This window comes from Paramisgurnus dabryanus, chromosome 3 (assembly GCF_030506205.2).
Source record: "Paramisgurnus dabryanus chromosome 3, PD_genome_1.1, whole genome shotgun sequence".
Taxonomy (NCBI): Eukaryota; Metazoa; Chordata; class Actinopteri; order Cypriniformes; family Cobitidae; genus Paramisgurnus; species Paramisgurnus dabryanus.
Window position 1 is genome coordinate 20,190,381 of NC_133339.1, and position 21,543 is coordinate 20,211,923.

The following is a 21,543-nucleotide window of genomic DNA, read 5'->3' on the forward strand; positions in this document are numbered from 1 at the left end:
ACTGAGCACACAAATAATGCATTTTAAATAAACCAAGGTTTATTCAAGACACAATACTTTGAAATGTTACATATTTTTATCAAGAAAAAAGACAACACGTGTGTTTCATAAAATGCCTTTATGATTTAAATGGCATCTTAAATCCATATCTGAATGTTTTTCTATAATATGAATACACTCTACTTATATGTTTGTGCCCATTTATATATATATAATTTGCATTTAGCGCATAAACTTTACAAAAAAATATATATTATACACTGTAATTTAAAATATGTATATATTATTTACATGTATTTACATACATTAAAGTCACAATATGTGTGAGGGATAAAACCACATATAGTTTGAAATTTGCATTTTGGTAGATACATATTATTCTGTACATATCGGTGAGCAGGAACCCTAGGTACAAGAAAACACACTTTTGCATTTGTTCCCAATGCATTCCTATGTTTGACGAAGGGTCCCATATAGAGTTTTCACCTGTGCTAAGAACCTTGTGGGTTTTAGCATTTTTTACTTTTCTATAAAGTTTGCCACCAATTTGTAATAAGTCTCTCCCTATATGTTCATCTGGCAATTGAAGGCAATTACGCCTCTTAGTGTCCTTTCAGATGTGTCATCAAATGCATTCTGTTCTCTGGTGGTTTCCCTTTCTACCAGTTCTCCATCTAGTCATCTGTGGTGACCAACTTCCACTAGGTTATCTGTGACTTCACGCGTCAATCCGGAATGAAAGCAGCTTTTCCGAGTGCATGTTATTCAGCGTGCGCAGGTCAGGAAGCTTGAGCAGCAGCTTGGTGAATCGGGAGGCATCGCCAGGGCCGCCCTTGGTGATGAGGGTCCGGAGGGCCCGGATAAGACTTTCCTGAAGGATCTCTACTGAATTCACGTTTTCGATTCCAGAGCGATCTGAACGGTAAACAAGAAGGAATTACAAAACGAAATTTGAGATGATGATGTCAAGGAAATAATGATACTTTCTTTTTTCTTTATGCATGTAAAGGGACTCACCAGCAGATACCAGCACCACTGCGGTGAAGAGTCCCAGCTCTTCTGCTGACAGCTCTAATGCATTAAGTTTTTCACTGAAATCGAACATGATGCCCAGAAGATCGCCCATGCCCATGCTTTTCAGGGCCTCCAGGCTGTAGGTTGCGCCAGAGATAAACGTTACACTCTTCTCCTTTACGTTGAACAGAGAGGCGAAGCGTACCATGAGGACCTGCAAAATATATTAGAAAGGTAAGAGACAATCTAAAACGATGAAAAAGGTCAAATCAATGAGTTTGTGTATTCTATTCTGTTATGAGTTTAAGTAACACACTTGGCAGTATTAAACCTTAAAAAACACTTACAAGTTACACTTACGGTTTTGCTTTAGCAAACATCATAGCACATTCAACCAAAGACACATTTTTTAATTACCTCAAAAGTTCCAGCTTTCAGCAAAGTGACCTGGTCGTTCTGGGATAATGTGCTGAATCCTGGGATGTGTTTGGCAAACTCCACCACCTCTCGCACAGCTGGCGTGAAGCTATGAGAGAAGTCTTCCCAAATTTCCTGTGGCGTTTTGTTAGGGTCTGCGTAAGGATGCATGTTCATTGGACAAGCCTGCAAAATAATTAGATCGGATAATGTTCAGACACTAAATCTCAAAAACTTCTTTACTTGGGAATCTTGCTTATTTAGGAATTCTGAGCTTTACTAATACGTATAGCTGGGACAACCAGGGTCTTACCAGCAAAATCTCCTTGCGTTTTTTCCACGGACAGTTATGACCTTGGGAGCTGCCGTTCATTTCTTGATCAACCCTGTGGATGTTACTGTTGTTATTGTGCAGCGTTCCGTGCTGGAGATGTCCAGACACAGAGTAGGAATGAAAATGATGCCCGTTTTCTGATGATGCCTCAAAGTTGTTACGATGATGGTTAACGTTATTATCATTGTGGTAGATGGTGTTTTGGCTGTTGAGGTGGTATCCGGCCGCACAGCGGTTGCTGCTTCGGTTGTCCATCTCTCCGTTATGAGGCAGCAGTGTCTGACCGAATTTATCATGGCCGTAGATGAAGGTCTCGCGATGTGCCCTGGTTATGGCTGCTATGGTTTTGTCAACACCTGGGCTGGGGCAGAGCGGTGGAGAAGAGGAGTTTGTTGGGGAAGAAGGAGCTGGAGGGGAAAGAGATAATGGTGCTAAAGGGCCCGCCGGGGCCTGGGGTCCCACCGTAAGACTCGGGCATGGAGATGAGGAAGTGGATAAAGAAGAAGAACAGGGGGTGTTGGATGTGATGCTGGCCAACTGGAATTCGTTCTGCAACTGATTGTTCACCATGTTGTTCATGGCGTTTTGCATCTCAGCGAGCATCCGCTGTTTTTCGCGTTTTGGGATACGGCCGAAACGAACAGCTGGGGATTAGAAAAGAACAAAAAATTATTCAAAATGTATAAAGGTTGATAATATGGTTCTACTGTATGCCAGTACTTTATTTGTCCATGCTTGGTTGTACAGATACTCACCATCACGGGACATGCCCACAGACAAACACTTTTTGAAGCGGCACTGCTGACATCTGTTCCGGTTGATCCTCATAATTGTACAAGTTTCGTTTTTTAGGCACTTCTTGTACTGGATATTCTGCTGGATGCTGCGTCGAAAGAAACCCTGTGGACCACAGAAACAACATATTTGTTACTTATTTATAAAGTGTAGTCGTTAATTACACCTTTACACCTCTTTATCTAAAGTCCCTTACAGTACATTCAAGGAATACAATCAGTTTATGTTTCATGGAAATTGATCTAATGACCTTTGCACTGCACGCTTTTCAACCAACTGAGAGCTACTATCTCACCTTGCATCCCTCACAGGCGTGGACACCATAATGAAATCCAGAAGCCACATCTCCACACACTTTGCATAACAACACCATTCCATTGAGCTCTGAGTGGGAAAAAAGGCAAACATTAATATTAATCCCCAGTAAATTCTACACATCATACAGATTTGAGTTAAATATCCATATAGCTTACTGGTAAGTGTGGCGACTGATTTGTTTGGAGAGTTGCGTGCACTTCCACCATCGTCACGCCCTCTCGGGGATCCGCCAGAACATGAGGAGTTACCGTCCTCACCCGATCCCGAACTCGAACTACTGCTGCTGGTGTACATGCGTGAGGAATCATGGGATCCATTGGGGGATGGTGGAAATCCGAAGCAGGGCTGTGAGAAGGACTGCATGCTGCTGTTGGAATTTTCACTGTACATGGACACAGGGCTGGTGCGGTTCGGGGAACCTCCGCATGATCCGATGTACGATATTACCCCACCTAGCGACCAAACGAGAAGCAAGGGAAAAAGTTAAGGAAAAAACTTTATATAATATTTATGAGATTCCTCCCACAGGAATGCACTCGTTCGCATAAAGAAGGAGAGGCCCATCAAGCGAACTTGAGAATGTTCTTTGGTATTTTTGGCATCTTTGTTATGGTGTGCCAATAAATACTTCTCATAGTTACACAAGGAGTTTTAGTCAAACAGATGGCGCCATGGCAACAGAGAACCTGCACGAATCAGTCTGGGTGAAGGTGGATACTTTCTAGGAATTGTTATTGCTTTGCTGTGAACTGCACAGGGACATAAAAAGTTACAGCGGCCGCTCCTTTTATTTCCTGACTGTGGGTTCCTCGAGGGTTTAAAGTTTAACTGGCACTGGAAAGCCATGTGAGCAGAGCACGCAACATCTGTCTTAGCTGTTACATACAAATCTACACAATATGACGGTTACACATGCCTTCACATGTGCGCTGACATTTACAATTGTTTTTGTTTTATTTACATCCTGCTTTTTGGTGTTTTCAGACTCGGTTCCGATAACAATAGTCAACTTTGCTCCTGATAAGCTACAACGTGAGCTAGCATGTTTACTAGTCCCTATTGTTAATTTTTTTTCAAGTCATTCCTCACCTTTGGTCCCATGAAGGCAAAAAGAGTCTTTACCTGTAATTTTAGGGTTTCCTTTTGCATTCGATGGAAGCATTTTTCCTCTAGCTGTTTATTAATAGCATATGTATTAAATATTTCTATTTTAGTGTCCTCTCGTTTATTTTTATTCACCGTCAAAAATTATTTAAAGTACCAGATGGAGATTACATAAGAGCTGTACACTAGCACAAAGGGTCAACGAGTCACTGTGTCAGGTGGAGCAAAAATAGATAAACGTGCTGTTGTTTGTCACCATTTCCAACTCAAAATGTCTCTTAACACTTGTCGCACAACATTTATTAAACTTATTTATGTGCAAGTTCACCCAAAAATGAAAATTCTGTCATAGTTTACTCACTCTCATGTGGTTACAAACTTGTATAAATGTCTTTGTTCTGATGAACAAGAAGGAAGATATTTTAAGGAATGTTTGTAACAGAACAATCATGAGCCTCATTTACTCCTATAGAAGGATGAAAGAATACAATGGAAGTGAATGGGGCTCACAAACATTTCTCAAAATATCTTCCTTTGTGTTCATCAGAATAAAGAAATTTGTACAGGTTTGTAACAACAGGAGAGTGAGTACATGATGAAAGAATTTTCTTTTTGGGTGAACTATCCCTTTAAGCAGGGTCGTGCTGGTGATATCTACAAAACCGCATCAAACTGTTAAGTCACTACCCGAGTAAGTTAATAGTTTGTTACCTAAACACTTTCCCGGGTTGGAATAAACACGGTGGTAAAGAAATTATTGTATAAGCATAACAGGGTGCTAGTGACCTGCCTATCACAGTGGAAGCACGCCTCCCCTCCACGTGCGCCACACACTTGACAGTCCCTACATGAAAGTGACTACATTAGACACGCCCGTCAAAAACACACCCGATTTTCAGAAAATATCACGATTTAATCTCGTCCACGTGATATGCTTTACGAACGCAATAATAAATTGACGTGAATGTTTAACCAGTGTTTAGTATATTTATCTTATTATAAGGCGTAATAAAGCAGTGAGCCACGAGAGTTCGTGGGTCAGGGTGAGCATGCTGTTTAAAAACACGTTTATCTCTGATGAAATTACTTCAAGTATATTGTAAAAAAACAAACAATGATCCATACATAAAAATAATCAGAATAAACTATTATTTCGCCAAGTAAAGCAGTGTATTAATTAACGTATTTGACGTTAACGCTTAAAATAATAATACAATAAAACGTGCCGTTAGGAATGTGCGTTAATTTGAATTCGCGTTCTTCACATCCAACTTTAATTTAAACGCAACTTTTTAATATACTGCACGTATCGGTTTTATTTTGTAGAAAATATAAATGAACATTTTCACTATTTCAGGCTCAAAATGAAAATCGTGTTGGTTGGATAACAGTAAGCTCTAGAGATCATCTGTAACATGCTGGGGTGGGGATATTTTGTGACGCGGTATTCATGTCGGAAGGAGAGGGGAAAACTGTTACGTTAAACTGGATCAATTCATGTCCCACTTTTAAAGTGAACACGGGTTAACGTGATGTACTGCCCCGCCTCTCAACATTCCGTCCAATCGCAGCGCGCACATGGCTCAGCTAGCCACGTCACACACGGGTTCGCGCTAGGAGGGCATACACGCCGCGAGGCGGAATTATGTAATGAGCGCCTGCGCTTACCAATCGATGTAGGCGGAGAGCAGAGAATGAAAACAAAAAGCACATGGCTAGGCACGGCGGTCCATGTGAATCGAGTTTGCTCTCGAGGCTTTGCGACGCTTGCCTGCATTACACGGATGTCCGTACACCTGACTTTGTAGATATGACCTAGTTCCCCAAAATTCAGGAGGACAGTGTCACTTAACCAGCGATGTCATTGCCTTAGTTTGACATTTTTATAAATATCTCTAACATTTCACTTTAAATACCTAGTGTAATGTGAAATTTAACACATTTTAACCCAATTTTTCATTTAAGGCAAAAATGCTAATATTTACACGTGAAAATGCTTTTTAACACCACTACGCATTCAGAAAGTAATAATTTTGTTCCAAAATTGTAAATTAAGTAAATATATATACTTTAATTTGGCAAAATAAAATTTTCTAAGAAATCATACACAATTCTCTAAATAGGCTTTCCACTAATAAAATATTAAAATATCTCTTGCAAAGAAATAAATTATATATATATATATACATACACACACACACACACACACAAGATGCAACAGAAATATCCAAAGTTACAAAGATTGACAGACTGTGTAAAAGCATCCAGATCGTCTTACCTGTGTTGTTCGTGTCTACTGCTGTGGTCATATTGAGCCCCAGTAAAGTCATTCAGCTACTGAAGGAAGAATCTTTGCTGCAACACTTTGAGAAGTGATGCGCTCTCCGTCTCTATAGATGCACTTCAATTTTTTTTTTTAGATCGGTTCTTATTCAGAATCGAGGCATAACTGTAGTGAACCTCCTAAACTCGGATAAAACAATTGCTCATCTAATAGATGCTGAAAAGAATGAAGACTAACTCACAGCTTGAAGCTAGTGTTTCAAGGAAATATATTTCATTCAACGAAAGTGTCGCACGCAGCGCGCCCGTCCTATCACTAGACCAATCTGTGTCGATCTGAAGTGCTCTGTCAAGTCGGCCCGGTTTTGCTCAGACTGCCTCGTTCCGAGGAGCATGCAGTGATGATGAGATGTGCGCAGGCGCAACGGGTTCGCCCCTGCTGCACGAGGCTCGAAATGTGTCCATGTGACCCCACCAAGAGCCTCGTGGCCCAGTGACACAGTTTCTCCCAAACACATTTTCGCACGTGGCTTTCTCAATAATAGGCGGTGTAGTTTAAGTTGAAAAGTTTGGCACTGCCCAATAGAAAGTAATGCTTTGTATAATTATGTGTGTGTTGAGTGCGTGTTTCTGGATATGGGGAAGTTAAGGCAGGTGTAATACAGACTACTCAATAGATGTGAAACTACATTCTAAAAAGGCTATGCATTGTTTGCCGATTATTGATATTTTGGAAAGACATTTGCAAACAACAACGCATGATTCATTTGTTGTTACCTTAAGAGGCTATTTATACCTCACATGACTCATTAAAATAAGTGTAATTAAATGTAATTATACATGTAACTGAATGTGTAGTCAGGTTGATTCAGTAGTAAATATTTTTGACATGAATAAAACCACTTAACTCAGATGTAACCACATGAAGTTTGGCAATGCGCATTTAACAGTTTGGCGAACCCTACACGAGGTTAATCTAAACTTTTCATGTGCCATTGAACTTTTTTGAAGTCCTGACCAAGTACATCTTAAAGGGATAGTTCACCCCAAAATAAAATGTTGTCATCGTTTACTTTTATGTCGTTAGAAACCTGTATACATTTCTTTGTTCTAATGAACCCCAAAGGAAGATATTTTGAGGAGTGTTTGTAACCAAACTGTTCGTGAGCCCCATTCATTTCCATAGTAGGAAAAAAATAGTACTATGGAAGTAAATGGGGCTCATGAACGGTTTGATTATGAGCATTCCTCAAAATATCTTGAAATGTATATTGGTTTGTAACAACATGAGAGTAAAATTATCGTTTTTGGGTAAACTATCCCATTAAGAAAAGATTTATGTCCTACCAATGTGGGCACGGATCTGTCATTTAAGAAACACAAACAAAAATTTGTTTACACAGGAAAATTACAAGACTGTTTGATGACAACATGATTCTGCATAAACATACTGAAATTCTTTCTGTTAAAAAATACATTAAAGCTGATGCTGGTGTACCATACTGTAGGCTATAATAAATGTTTGCGACGATAAATGATTTTAGTGACAAGTTCATTTTCTGTCTTATGTTTACCAATTTTATGATGTAGCCTACAATAACATTTTTGACTTAAGTCATTTTGGTTTTACCCCCATTATAACTTCACGTTGTGACCCAGCAAGAAAGACTGGCCAGCTTTAATGGATATTATTTTCGTTTGGGGGCTCAAGCAGGCACCTGCCTGAGAACAAAACAGGATGCTAAAAAAAGACCACCTTGCAGCGACATACCTATAAGCAGAAACACAACAGTAACATCACTACTGCCCCTGGCACGAAAGCTGCACGAGCCATTTGTTAAATTCACCCGAGACACTCAAGCGTCTAGCGTATTGCAGGTGCGATTCATCATACTCGCCTGTACAACAGTGTGTGACAGTGCACGTGACCGCGCAACGGAGTCCCTGCAAACACAAACATGCATGCGGATAATAACAGTGCTTCTGGATAAGCGAGGACGCAAAGTTTTGGTCACGTTTGAACATCACGTTACCTGAGAACCAAACAACCATCAGACCAGGCGCGCATCATCAAATCATTTGAGTGGATTTAAAAGTGCTCACAACCCGATTTGTAGCAAAGACGACTGTATGTGTGACATCACGGGATTGTCACATGCAAATCTTCGCCTGAATTGTAAACCGTGCCCAGTCTGTGTACACTCGGCACATGGCGCGCGCAGCAGTGTACCATAATCTCACCAGCATCCTCCCACTCACTTTATTCTGGTGAAACATGATAAAGCCAAATTAAATGATAATCACAAAAAAAATCTTATTGGCGCGATACAAAAGTAATATAGATCATATAATGTGTATATTAACACGTTTTAGAATTAATAGAGCTATCTAGAGAGAAAAGTTTATTTCAATATTTTGTTAATTAAACCTGACAATCTATGTATCATTTGAAATCTGTAAGGCTGTAGTTGTTATATTGTTTTGCATGTAGTAACAGAAATAATACAAATATATCACTGACCCACATGTTGACCATGTGCTATTGCATATTTATCCTATTCTAAGCATAAAAAAATCTTGACAACCTGTACATCATTGGAAAGCTTTAAGAATGTAGCTTTCATATTTCAGGCCATTTAATGATAGAAATGATAGAGTGACAATCATTTCGTTAAATGTCACTGACCCCATAGAAATGCTAATGCATATATATGCATAACACTATAGGCTATAAATAAACAAAAATCTGACAATCTATATATCATTGGAAATCTCTAAGAATGTAGTTTTCATTTTTTCAAAACTTTGCAATAATAATAATGCAGTGACAGTAATGTAGTAACTTGTGATTTTTTTAATTTGAGCGTACGCTTAAAAAACCAATGACATCTAGTGGCCGTTGTTGGTAAATCTACTAAAAGTGTCATAAAAATTTGTTTGGTGATTAAATTGTTGAAAACTATACATTTTCATTTTATAACTTTTTAAAATAAAACGTGCTTTATAGAATTTATTAATTAAAATAAACTTAAACTGCTTTATTATTTAGTATTAACCAATCATTTATATCAATTAGAAGGTGAACGTCACCTTTTCACACCAACCCTCAAAAAGGACAGGTGTGCCAAAAACGTACTCGGTACCATTGTGCATTGATGTCATGATATATGGTCATACCCTGTCCAAAACAAACAAGTTTTTTTGTTTGCTTTGTTAAAGATTATGCATTGTTTGTTTTCTTTAGAGTTAAGCTAAATGACCCAACTTCAGGTTTGACACGTTTAGTAGACTTTACAACGTCCTGTGCATTTTTGTAATGCTTACTAGCATCAACATGTGGTACTCAAATAAGACTAGAGGCACCGAACTCCGAATATCCTTACTGTTTTGCTATTTTTCATGTGCTATTTGTCCGCTTTGTGTTGTCTGGAGCAACAGCACCCGTGCTCGAAAACGTGAGAAAGTTTTGGCATGGCAAACGCTCATTGCCTCCTCATCATTGCGGTTTTCTTCTTTTTGGCAACACCAAATGCTACCATTTATGTACTGCTGATGCTATATTTTGGTCAGCTCTGCTAAGAGCAAAATTGCTTCCGTGTATCCCCAGTCGAGACAGTAACGTAGTAATGACAGTAAAACGTAATAATTAATCGTTAGTAATTTAATTTAATAAAAAAAATCACTGGTGGAAAAGGTATACTGACGTCGTATCTTTAATTCTTTAATACCGAAACAGCATGCAAACACTTAATTTATCATTTCAACCTGATATTACCAATTAATGACTATAATGCTTTATTAAAAATCAATTAGTTTTAGGACTTCAGTATTGTCAATCTAGGTCACTTAGCTGCCTCCTAACCTACTGTCCGCGTGACTTACAAAGATACAGCACCTGCATTTCCTACTGATGCTGGTTTATTTACATAATACTAAAATCTGTCAAGGATACATTAGAAAATTTGCATGATGGCTATTTCAGTACAACTCGTATTAAAAATGAAATCACGTAGTTTAAATTCATATCGAGTGAGCATGTCTTCTACAAATAAACAATCAAATGGCTAAGTTACTGTATCTCAACCTCACATAGCAACAGCTTTTCCTCTATAATTCTGAGCTTTACGATTGAGACTTACTGGACCGCAAAAATAAGAAACGATTACCGACACCCCCTCAATGTATCGATGCTGTACATATAAATACGCGTCCATGTTTTTTCTGTTCGCGGCTGTCGCATGATCCCCGTGCGCCATGTGAGTCGTCCTGCACCTAGAACAGTGCTGCGCTCGCGGGAGCGTGATGGGGTGTGTCGTCACTGCGGCGGATGTGCACGGTCACCAGGCTGGTCCACGTGCGGGGGCGCTGTTACGACTTCAGCTTTGAAGTGGAACACTGAAGTGGGCGTCGACCCGGCGCTCTATTTTCGTGGAAAGCGGGTAGTCTCGGTCATCCACTAATGTAAACATCTCAGTCCTGAGAAACAAACCCCGTGTAATGGGTTTGAGATTGCTGTTCTATTTAAACGTGGACACACGCACACACACTTTGAGGCTATCTAAAAATACTGTATTATACTTTAATATTTACTATAGTAAACTAGTAAAATTCCCAGATATTATAGTGTTTTTAAACCTTACAATATATAAATATTATAGTATAGCTAATACAATATCAACTACTTTATCACATTCACTATAGTTTAGAATACTACATTAACAAAGTGCTGTAATTACTATGAAATACTAGTTTTCTATTGTAAATACTATCAATATTTACTACCGTATGCTACAATATTTTTATACGATTAGGGAAAGAATCTCACATGTGAGGTTTTCCTTTTTTAAAACATACAAACACACAAGCCATACACACTTATTTGTACATTTCCTATATTGTAAATATTATACTTAATTTCTGTTTTTATCTTTAATTACTTGTTTTACTTTGCTCTTTAAAATTTACTGCCCGAGCATGTAACTTGTGCAGTGGTGATAACAAGATAATGTTTATTATACTCCTTAACTTATCTTCACATACAATAAAGCTTTTTCATACTGTAAACCAATGTAAATAACACACAGGTCACGTAGTCTTCAAAAAGTTTATAAACATTTCCGTGATTCTCATTAGATTTCCACTTTTATTTGATATTTATGTTTACTTATTTAACAGACACTTTTATCAAAGCAGATTTATAAATGAGAGAGCATTTGAGATTTGGTCTAGGGAACCAACAATAAGCAAAGTAGGAGTAGATATATAGTTAGAAAAACCCCAATTCAAATGTAAGTTCAGAAAGAGATTTAGGCAGTTTAACTCTGAAACACTCAAAGGCGGTTTCCTGGACAGGGATTAGACTAGTCCTAGACTAAAATAAATGTTAGAGCTAGGGATGCACCGATACCGATACTGGTATCGGCCTCGATACCACATTTTCTAAAGTACTCCTACTCGTTAAAAGTCCCCCGATACCTGGAATCGATACCACGGTCTGAGAAATGTCTATGTTTGAGCGGCGTGTAAGGGGTTAATGCCTCTTGTGTTGTCCAAAGAGGCAGAGTTTACAACAAACTAGAAAACTATTCCTTTGTTTTTTTGTTAAATTATATGACTAAAGCTGTTACCTGTAAATTTAAATCATGTTTTTTTATTAAGTACTCGGTATCGGCAAGTACTGAAATGCAAGTACTCGTATTCCAAAAAAGTGGTATCGGTGCATCCCTGGCTCTCCTGATTTTGCCAAGTGGTTGATGTCCTCAGGGCAACATTATGTTGACCCTGGAACAACATTTCAATCAGCCAATCAGATTTCAGAAATAAGATTATAGTTTGTTTTAAGTTTAAGCTTACAACCAAGATTAGCTGTTTCTAGATCATTGTTTTTTACTTATCATGTCCCTCTGATTTTAGGGTTTGGTTATGGTTAGGGTTGGGGTTTGGGGTAGGTTTAGGTTTTATTTAGAAAAATGTTGTCCTTGGGTCAACACAATATGTTGCCCTGAGGACATCAACCACTTGGCAAAATCAGTTCGAGCGTGCATCCCTAGTTAGAGCTGTCCAAAGTGAAAACAACTTGCACTGACATACCTTAAAATACATCAGTGCCCTTTGTTTTGCCTCAAAATGCACACAAGCAATGTTTTAATTAAGGCATGTTTGTTAAAACTAGTTATATTTCCTAATTAAACTAAGGCCTAGTCTTGGCTTAAACTAATCCCTGTCCGGGAAACTGCCCCTCAATGTTTATAGAGAAATGTTTCTCTATGTAGTTAACTAAGGGTTACTATTTCTTTATAAGAATTATTTCTTATCAACCTAATGACCTTGGCCTTGTTTATTCCGAAGAATGTTAAGATATCACCTTTATACAATTATGATGTTATATGGCATAGTTGTATAGATGGTTGCAGAAGGTTCTACAACAAGGCAATAAAAGTTGTTTCAGTTGCAAATCTGACAGGTTTTATCCATATATCCCTCCTTATCGATTCTCTTTATCATAAATATCATGAGTTATATGCACACTGCAGTGTTTTTCAACTGGGGGCCATGACCCACTAGAAAGCATCAAGATGACTTGGAATGATATAGGACAAGCAAATAAGCTAAAACTATTAAGATATTTCTTGTATTGTATAGGTTATACATATTATTAGCAATGCAAGGCTTTGAGGTATAGTTTTTTTTGGGGGGGGGGGGGTTCTGGAAAACATTATCGTGGACAATGGGGAGTCTTGAATAAAAAAGGCTGACATACACTGGTTTACACTTGTACACGCACTCAGAAACTGAAAGCAATAAATACTGTACATTAATATGTATTATAGGATTGCATGCTTGTACAATTGTGTTCAAAGATTGTGAATGCCTTAATAAATGGTACACTCTAGTGGAGAAGACTGGCAATTACAGTTATATTTGTACTTAGGACAGAATGGTCTAGATATAAAAGTTAGGTTCAGTGTACGTGCAACATTAGTCTTACATATGATGGTTAAAGATTGTCATGATTTTATTGCACTGAACCGCTTCAATATGAAGTTGACTACATTACATTGTTGATGCACTTGATTTGCGCCATCTAGCGGAGCCACGTGTGTTTATAACCACACCTCCAAAGAGGAAGTTTGTAAGTTGTCATGCTTGAGGGTCATACTGAGATTGAAAGTATGTCTAATTCTGTTTTAAAAACAAATCCACCTCGTGCAACATGTTAAAATGTTGCATTTAATCGCGATAGTATGCATACTTCTAGCGCCTGTGTATTCTGATTCAGGTAACTAAGCCACGAGAACACAATAACGCTGGAGCACAATATGTAAATTATCTAAAAGCGTTTTAAAGTTGGAATGTTGAACTTGATATTCTACTTTTGTAGGATCACATTCGTTGTGGGTCTTTGCTACCTTCTTGACCGGAGATGTTTCGGTTCCATTTCCAGAGTTTACCGTAGTTGTTACGTTGGATGATATTGTCATCGGTCACTATAACTCCGACGAGAGCCGTTTTGTCCAGAAAACACAAGATGACTCGGTTAATGTCACTGAGCAGTTGACCATATCAACAGTCTGTAAAGGCATACACGAGGGCATGAAAACCAAAGCATACTACTTAATAGATTACTTAAATTACACAAGAGGTATTTATTCTCTAAAGGCCTTTTATTGTAAGTCAGTCTGTTGTGGTCTGTATAGACCCTTTTACTGTTTGTACACAATGATGACGTGGCAGCGTATGCGCGCGCATTTAGGCAACGGAAGTATCGTAAGAATCAGCAGTGAAGCAACACAAACAGTAAGTTATTTTAAAAAAGTTGACTTTATCAACATTTTCAACACAGCTACCAGATCCGTGTACTATAGTGGAGTGGATAGAAGACGTTAGCAGATGGCCAAAAATAAAGTTGCCAGATACATATATACGTATATTAGTATATTATATTTGAGCAACCAAACGCAACAACCAGACAATTTGATGCTGGGAAACCGTTTTAATAAACGTTCTGAGTTGCTACCACTGTAGAACCAATGGGGAATAACACTTCTTCCGTTGCCCAAATGCGCGCGCAGGCTATTTGATCACGTGAGCTGTAAAAGGGTCGAGTTTCTGCACGAGAGCGCCCTCTGGCTTTTGGATGTATTGCGGCATTTCACACTGTAATTCATTGAAAAGCATAGCAAGCCTCATCGGCTGATTTATCGGTGCACCCCTAAGATGTACATACTCTGTTCTTCTTCCTAAGGCCTTCACGTGCAGCAGAGGCTTGTTGGATGTGAACTTCACCACCATGAGCCTGGCAAAATGATGACCTTGGAGGCCTTTAATGGTGAAAGTGGTTTTGAGAGACACTATGAAATTCAGGGGGACCAGCACACTCACTGGAAATGGCCTGTGATAAAGAGTAGTGCGCAGTTAGAGTATGACGCATGGCTGTATGCTTACTTTTATCGCCCTCTGTGCATCAGTCAGCTCAAGAAGTATCTGAAAAAGGAGAAGAACCGGGTAACAGCTAGAGGTACGGTAGATACATTGCATAATTCAAACTGTATGCTTTTGAGACATCGATCCATGATGTTTCCTGCTTGTTGCCCATTTTGTCTTGACAGTTAAACCAAGACTGAGAGTGATCGAACAATCTAACAGTGACACAGGTGTAGTCCAGGTTACTTGCCTGGCAACTGGTTTTTACCCACGACACATTAACCTGACCCTACTTCGGGATGGCCAGCCGGTAAATGAGGAGCGGGTCACGGGTGGAGAACTTCTGCCTAATGGTGATGGAACGTACCAGATGAGGAAAAGTGTTGAACTGAGTGCTGAAGAGCAGAGAGAAAAACACTCCTACACATGCACTGTAATTCATCTTAGCCTGGATAACAAGCTTGACATCAGTATAGGTATCACAGATTTCAAGGGCAAGCTTATTTATAAAGATGCATCACACATATCTCTCTCTCTATATATATATATATATTAAGCATATATGTGTGTCAACTTGTTTTTGCAGAACCTGGTCCTGACCCAGTTATTGTTATTCCTTCTGTACTATTGCTGCTGCTGTTGTGTGCATTTGGAGCCTTGGCTTCTTTTAAAATATGGAGGAAGATGTATAAACCTGCCAGTCAGGTACACAAAAACACTGTTCCACCAAATGCACAATAGATTAATGCAAACTCTGCTGGCTAGGCTTTATTATTGTTTTTTGTCTCCATATAGCAGGTCAGCTACATCTCTACCTCAGGTAAGTCTTTAAACTTTGGTCTTTGAGTTATTAAAAGTGTTAAAATATACACACATGAATGGGTGATGATTTTCTCTTTCTTAGAAGTTGACCAGATGTGAGATCCTGAAGGGTTTTTCATTTGCTTGTTCTAAAGGCACATCATTACTTATTTACATTTACAGAAGAAAAGGTATTTGCATTGATTTCCAGAAAAAGATCTAAACATCGATAAAAGAAGATTTTATGCTTAAAAAAATAATAATTTCTTAGCACACCAGCATTTATGTATTTGCCATGTGCTTTCATCCAAAGGGACCAACAGTGCATTTAAGAAATACATTATTTTTTAACAATATCTGTGATCTCTGAGATCGAAATTGTTTTAATTTACCATAAACCTTAATCAAATTTGCTAAATTTATGCTTGCAAATGAAAGAATATTAAAATGCTAGTGGGGTAAGAAAATTAGTATCTGCAGTTAACGTATTATTTGGTGACATGGCAGGCGTATTTTTGTGTCCGCATTATGTACTAAAATAACTTGATACATTTATGATGTCACTTTATTCTATAAAACTTATTTAGTTTAAATACAGTTTCTGTTACAAATTTTTGTTTTGAGATATCAAACTTGAAATGACAGGCAGGGCAATTGTCCATACAAATTAGCAGTGGCAAAATTATGTTAACATTTTTAAAAATTTAAAATAAGATCCTTTGGCTATTTTGTTTAAAGATAAAAAAAAACGTTTTTATGAGCTTGTTTTGCCATTGACCCATTTACACACACACACACACGCACGCACGCACGCACGCACGCACGCACGCACGCACGCACGCACGCACGCACGCACGCACGCACACACACACACACACACACACACACACACACACACACACACACACACACTAGGATTAATAATATGATTTTGCAGTACTTCTAACATCTAACACAAGATATTACTGTATTAAATTTGTACAAACGTGTACGTTTAACTATGAATCAGTATTTATATAAATCTAGTACATTTATTTCAATGCAAAAATGTATTGCCACCAGAACTCCTCAGTATTTGTACTGTACACTTTTGTATTTGTGAGACTGTTTACATCATTTTGAATTAATAAAAACATGTATTATATTTGTTATATAATTCAGCCTCTTTAATCTTGGTCTATACCTACATGCTTTAATATTCGCCATAATCCTGACTTTTAATGGGACAATGAATCAACATACTGCGGCATGACGTCATAACGCAAGCTTGATCCAGAAATGCCCTCGAGTCTCGATTAAATATTATTAAAAGTTAATATCTCCACTGTGGCTTTCATTTATTTTCTGGATTCAAATCTGTAATTTCATCCCTCAGATTTATACCCAATAATAGTACAATCCCATGTTTTATTATTTTATGCATGTGTGTGTTAAAAAAATTGATTTAAATAGTAAATTGTGCTTAAACTAAGCATTATACCCAATTCTGCAATAAAAAAACACGAGTCACGATTTCAACCACTTGATGAGATTCGGAACTCACGACAGACATCGCGCATGCGCAGTGCGCGCACATTCAAACATCGACCGAAGGAAGGCGATAGGTGAGTTTGGGAGGGCGATAAGGGCATTTAAATTTCAAAGTGTAGAGATACGAGTTAGCTAGTCGGCAGCTGTATTGTTGTCCTCCAGTATTTATATTTTTACAGAATGGTTGAACTTAAAATGGCGTCATCGTCCCTCCAGTGCAGTGGAAGGAACTGAAAATGATTGTTATTGTTTTTGCTGCATATCTAAAATGGTGGACGCTGCGCTGAAGATAGTAATAAAGATGCAGAGGATTGTTAATGCATGTCTCCTGTTTCGCTTTGAACGGAAAATTCTTAGTAGCATGCATATAAACAACCACCAAAGATGACGAATAAAACAGCTTCATGCATGCAATGCGTTTATATCTAGCTACGAAGGACCAATGCACACTAGGATTAAGTTAAAGAGTGCAGACGTGGTTAGCTTAACCTAGCGACACGACCACAAAATGTTCTGTATGAACGATGTATCCCTGGTTTCTCTGTGTTGTTTCAGTATCTTATTGTGTCTAATCAGTTCGTATAGCATCTTTATTGTTGAGATGGTGAAAATAAATCGGACATATTACTTCTCTAATGTCCTTCAGTTCTTTTAATATTTTGATTCCCACATTCACATTTAATGTAATATTTCTCACTTATCATGTGGCCTGTTGCACGAAGCAAGTTGCAGTATGTTTTGTGTTGACAAAATTAAACCTGGGTTAATCTTTCCTATGACGCTAGTTAACTTTTTCAACTATAGTTTAAACCCCGAGTTGATGATTATTTTTCATGTGCGTGCACGTGAAGGGTGACGTTTTCAGTGAACAGCCAATAGCGTTCAACACGCAAAAAGTAGGTGTGCGTATTTCTCCAATGAAGAAAATATGCGCTTATATTTTAATAGTTTAAATTAAATTAATAACAGTTTATTAAACATATGCACGCTGCAGAAAACAACACCGTTTGCATTTAATATAGTTGATTAAGGTTTAAAATTACATTTTATAGTCTAACAATGAGGATAAAACCGACTGAAAACTAATTATTTTATATAATTACTATAAAACGTTCAATGTTAATAAATAAATTGTACAGAAATAATGACAAGTCAAAGATATTAAAGAGTCTATTTTTTATAATTAAAAATTATTTTTGTTAAAATACTTTAATCATATGCAACCCGAAACAAAAGATCTTGGAAAGCAGATTAAAATGAAATGCGTTAACATCATTTAAAATGGTGAGTAATTGCAATGTTGTCTTTATTTTCCTTGTGTGCATGTTAAAGTAAAATGTATGATTATGTCTTTTCCGACATAGTGTCGGAAACCAGTAAAGGGTTAATCGTGTCATGCGTCACGTCACTCTCTAACTCAGAATAAAACCTTGTCCAGAGCAGCTTAACAGTGTAGCGCAAGTCACCATGGTGATGAACACCGTTTTAAACCAATCCACCTTTGTTAGCCCAAAAAACTGAGTTTTTCACTCAAACTAAACCCAAACTTACCGGGGTAACCACTGAAACCAGCTTTGTGCAACAGGCCAATGGTCAGCTACTGACATTGTTTCTCCCTCAGAATGGCAAAAGAAGAGGAATCTCAAGGGCACATGTCCAGACTCTCAAATAACCCCCTCATCTATAAAGGTGGGTGTTGGTAAAACGTACAGTTGGAGCAAGTCGCAATGTCAATGCGATCCACTGTGTTTCGGAGTGGACAACACAGAGTCGACACAAGCATAATAGAGCCTGACAACCTGAAACAGAGCCGCAACTTCACCGCAAATGTGCTGAGCACGATCCACAACAGTGAAAACCATCAGCACCCACGCAACAAAGCAAAGATCAGCCGTCAGTGTCGTGATCAGTCTCCAACAAGAAGAGAGGAGGAGAACTGGGAGACTCAGGGGGCCTTGACACACCCATCAACCAAGCAGATGGGGGCAGAAGGTTCCCTGAATAAAAGCAAATCACTGTTTTGTCAGACCAGTCACAGCCACGTGGCAATGGATCCCATGGAATCAAATGGCAGCAACCAGCGGAGAGATGGTGGTGTGGTTGCGGGGGTCCCCTCCCCAGAGAACAGTCCCGATGGGAAACATCGGAATGTGAGGAAAGGCCCCGGCCTTGTGGACCCGCAGACAAGCTGCATCCGACAGATCCTGCTGCTGCAACTGGAACTGATGGAGCAGCAACAGAAGCAACTACACAGCAAAAACAAAGAGATTGACGATCTCAAGGCTGAAAAAGAGATGGTGGGCTACTGTTTTCGTACTATAAAATCATAAAATAAGATAACTTTTATTATAACTATGGCAACTGAGATTTTGTAACATTTCACAAAATCACAAAGGTGTCCTTTATCAGTTTATTTTAGGATTCAACTGAATATGCTTTGCGTTGTAGCTGAAAGCACGGATTGAGCGCATGGAACGAAGACTGGAGATGGTGAAAAAAGATGGAGGTGAATCTCGTCCCTCTCAGACGCCCCGGCGCAAGGAACCGGAGACAGAGACTGCCACTTCAGACGAAGCCCAGCGTGAGACAGAAGGAAAAGACCTGAAAAAGTAGGCTACACATCAGAATTATCAAATGGCAGCTTATTTATGAGTTTACCTTTTGCTTAAACAGATGTAACTTAACAGGGCTTGATTTGACTTATGAAAGTTGATGAATAAAATGACTTTATTTTTCCACTCCCTAAAGGAGGTTTCCTTTCCAGGACACTCGGATGAGCAGGACGCGACGTGGACAGCCCAAGTCACCGCTACCCGCCATCACCAGAGGAGGACCCAGCGGTAAAGGAGGAACCTGAGGAGAAGATGGGTCCTGAATTACAGGCACAGTCAGAAGAACTGCTTTACGTGGATACCACTGAGATGTGCCACTGCTGCTGTCATCAGCCACAGCAGTCGCTATGGCACGACTCTACCCCTGTGCATGAGGACAACGTTGTAGGTATGTTCGATGAGGGATGTTGATGGATCTGACTTGAGGTGTGCTGATTAATAAGTGTATTATGGTTCCTCCTGTGCAGTTCCTTCATGGCGAGAGAACATTGTGAAGCCACTGGGGCAGAAGGAGGCCTCGGACATCCCTGAGGTTCGTAAGGCACAAAGATGCGATGCTGTATGCAGTGAAAAACTTGAAATGCTTATGTCTAAGATCTCTTTTTTTTTTTACAGTGTCTGGATGACAGTGTCTTTTTGAAACGTCATTCAAAGCTTGAACTGGATGAGAAGAGAAGAAAGAGGTGATAGATTGTTGTCTGTAGGTAGTTAAGAATACCATATAATAGATGATTGTTACATTTCAAATAATCTATCATCCATCCTCATTAGTACTTAGTTTGCTTTTGTCCACTTGTGATCCGATCGACCAATACTCATCTTAATGCCAGGTGTAAACAGGGCCTTTGGTTTTAGGTGGGATATCCAGCGTATTCGTGAGCAGAGGATGTTTCAGCGTCTGCAGCAGAGGATGAATAAGAGGAAGATGAATCAGGAGAGCGAACCAGAGGTGGTCTCCTTCTATCCAAATCCTGAAGATGGTACGTCAGCTGTACTTGAACAGAATTTATATCATTGGCAACAGGTGGTGTCAGTCACATTTAGTGCTATCAGACAACTTGACTTTAATTAATGTTAATTTTTTCGTGTTTCCTCAGTGGAGTCTATTATGGTGACACCATTTCTGCCAGTGGTGGCTTTTGGAAGACCTCTCCCTAACCCGAAACAGCAGTGAGTTTAACTAAACAGTTTTTGGCATATAGACCTATAGGATGAGATTGCATGCAATGTGAAGAGTGTGGTATACATTATATTTACATTTATTTACACAGAGATTTTAAATTACCATGGTTGAATGAACGCAGTACCAGCCTAGCTGAGGTGCCCAAGAAAAGGACGCCCCACCGGACATGTCGCAAATGAAACCACCACATATAGTGGTGATAACAGGCATCTCTCACCGCCGATTCAACAGGAAACAGATTCCTTCATACCGTCCTGTGTGATAAAGCAGAATTTTGGCCTTGTACTCTATCACTAGATTGCACTTTTGTCGCAGATTATGGGCTGACTTGGATCCCTCTAAACACCCCTGCTTGGCATCTATGAGAAACTGTGTTTTGTTCGGTAATGTCTAAGAAAAAACCTTTCACAGTGACATCCATGATCATGGTGACTTCTACGGTGTAAAATGTAACACATGATCACGTTTGTGTCATATCTTGCTTGAGCAATATGGACCAAAGCTTCTACCGTAACACATCTGGCATAATATATTAAACCACAACTGCAGAACTGTACATGCTGCATTTTTTTGTCCATTGTGGGTGGGTTCCCTTCAGATGTAGAACTTGGAATTGTAAATGTTTTAAATGTGTTATGTTTATTGTATCATAAAGCTTTATTCAAAGAAAATGTGTAAGATACTTACAGCTGCAGAAATTATTTCAAATATTAAAAGTCAAAAATGGA

At 38.8% G+C, this 21,543-nt stretch overlaps 3 protein-coding genes across 4 annotated transcripts; 2 read left to right on the forward strand and 1 right to left on the reverse strand.

The window, feature by feature from the left end:
• Nucleotides 1–111: 111 nt before the first annotated feature.
• On the reverse strand, nt 112–7,336 carry nr1d1 (nuclear receptor subfamily 1, group d, member 1). Its single transcript, XM_065277798.2, has 8 exons — nt 6,261–7,336; nt 3,034–3,330; nt 2,856–2,944; nt 2,521–2,665; nt 1,745–2,409; nt 1,432–1,617; nt 1,018–1,228; nt 112–915 (listed from the first exon to the last, which is right to left on the reverse strand). The coding sequence occupies exons 1-8, from the start codon at nt 6,310–6,312 to the stop codon at nt 719–721; spliced, it is 1,842 nt and encodes a 613-aa protein (XP_065133870.2). The 5' UTR covers nt 6,313–7,336; the 3' UTR covers nt 112–718.
• Nucleotides 7,337–13,355: 6,019 nt separating this feature from the next.
• On the forward strand, nt 13,356–16,313 carry LOC135733784 (major histocompatibility complex class I-related gene protein). 2 transcript variants are annotated; one of them, XM_073814142.1, is made up of 7 exons: nt 13,356–13,544; nt 13,647–13,907; nt 14,511–14,783; nt 14,875–15,165; nt 15,276–15,394; nt 15,488–15,509; nt 15,594–16,313. In XM_073814142.1, exons 1-7 carry the CDS (start codon nt 13,487–13,489, stop codon nt 15,608–15,610), a joined length of 1,041 nt encoding a protein of 346 aa, XP_073670243.1. In that variant the 5' UTR covers nt 13,356–13,486; the 3' UTR covers nt 15,611–16,313. The 2 variants fall into 2 exon arrangements, with proteins under 2 accessions (XP_073670243.1, XP_065108644.1); XM_065252572.2 differs by having other exon boundaries at nt 13,357–13,544; nt 15,485–15,509.
• Nucleotides 16,314–17,022: 709 nt separating this feature from the next.
• msl1a (MSL complex subunit 1a) lies at nt 17,023–21,543 on the forward strand. Its single transcript, XM_065277797.2, is given in 10 exon segments — nt 17,023–17,094; nt 18,642–19,317; nt 19,469–19,629; nt 19,769–19,826; nt 19,828–20,020; nt 20,100–20,164; nt 20,248–20,315; nt 20,488–20,612; nt 20,730–20,802; nt 20,904–21,543. Coding segments are annotated over 9 exon segments (1,404 nt in total). The 5' UTR covers nt 17,023–17,094; nt 18,642–18,747; the 3' UTR covers nt 20,995–21,543.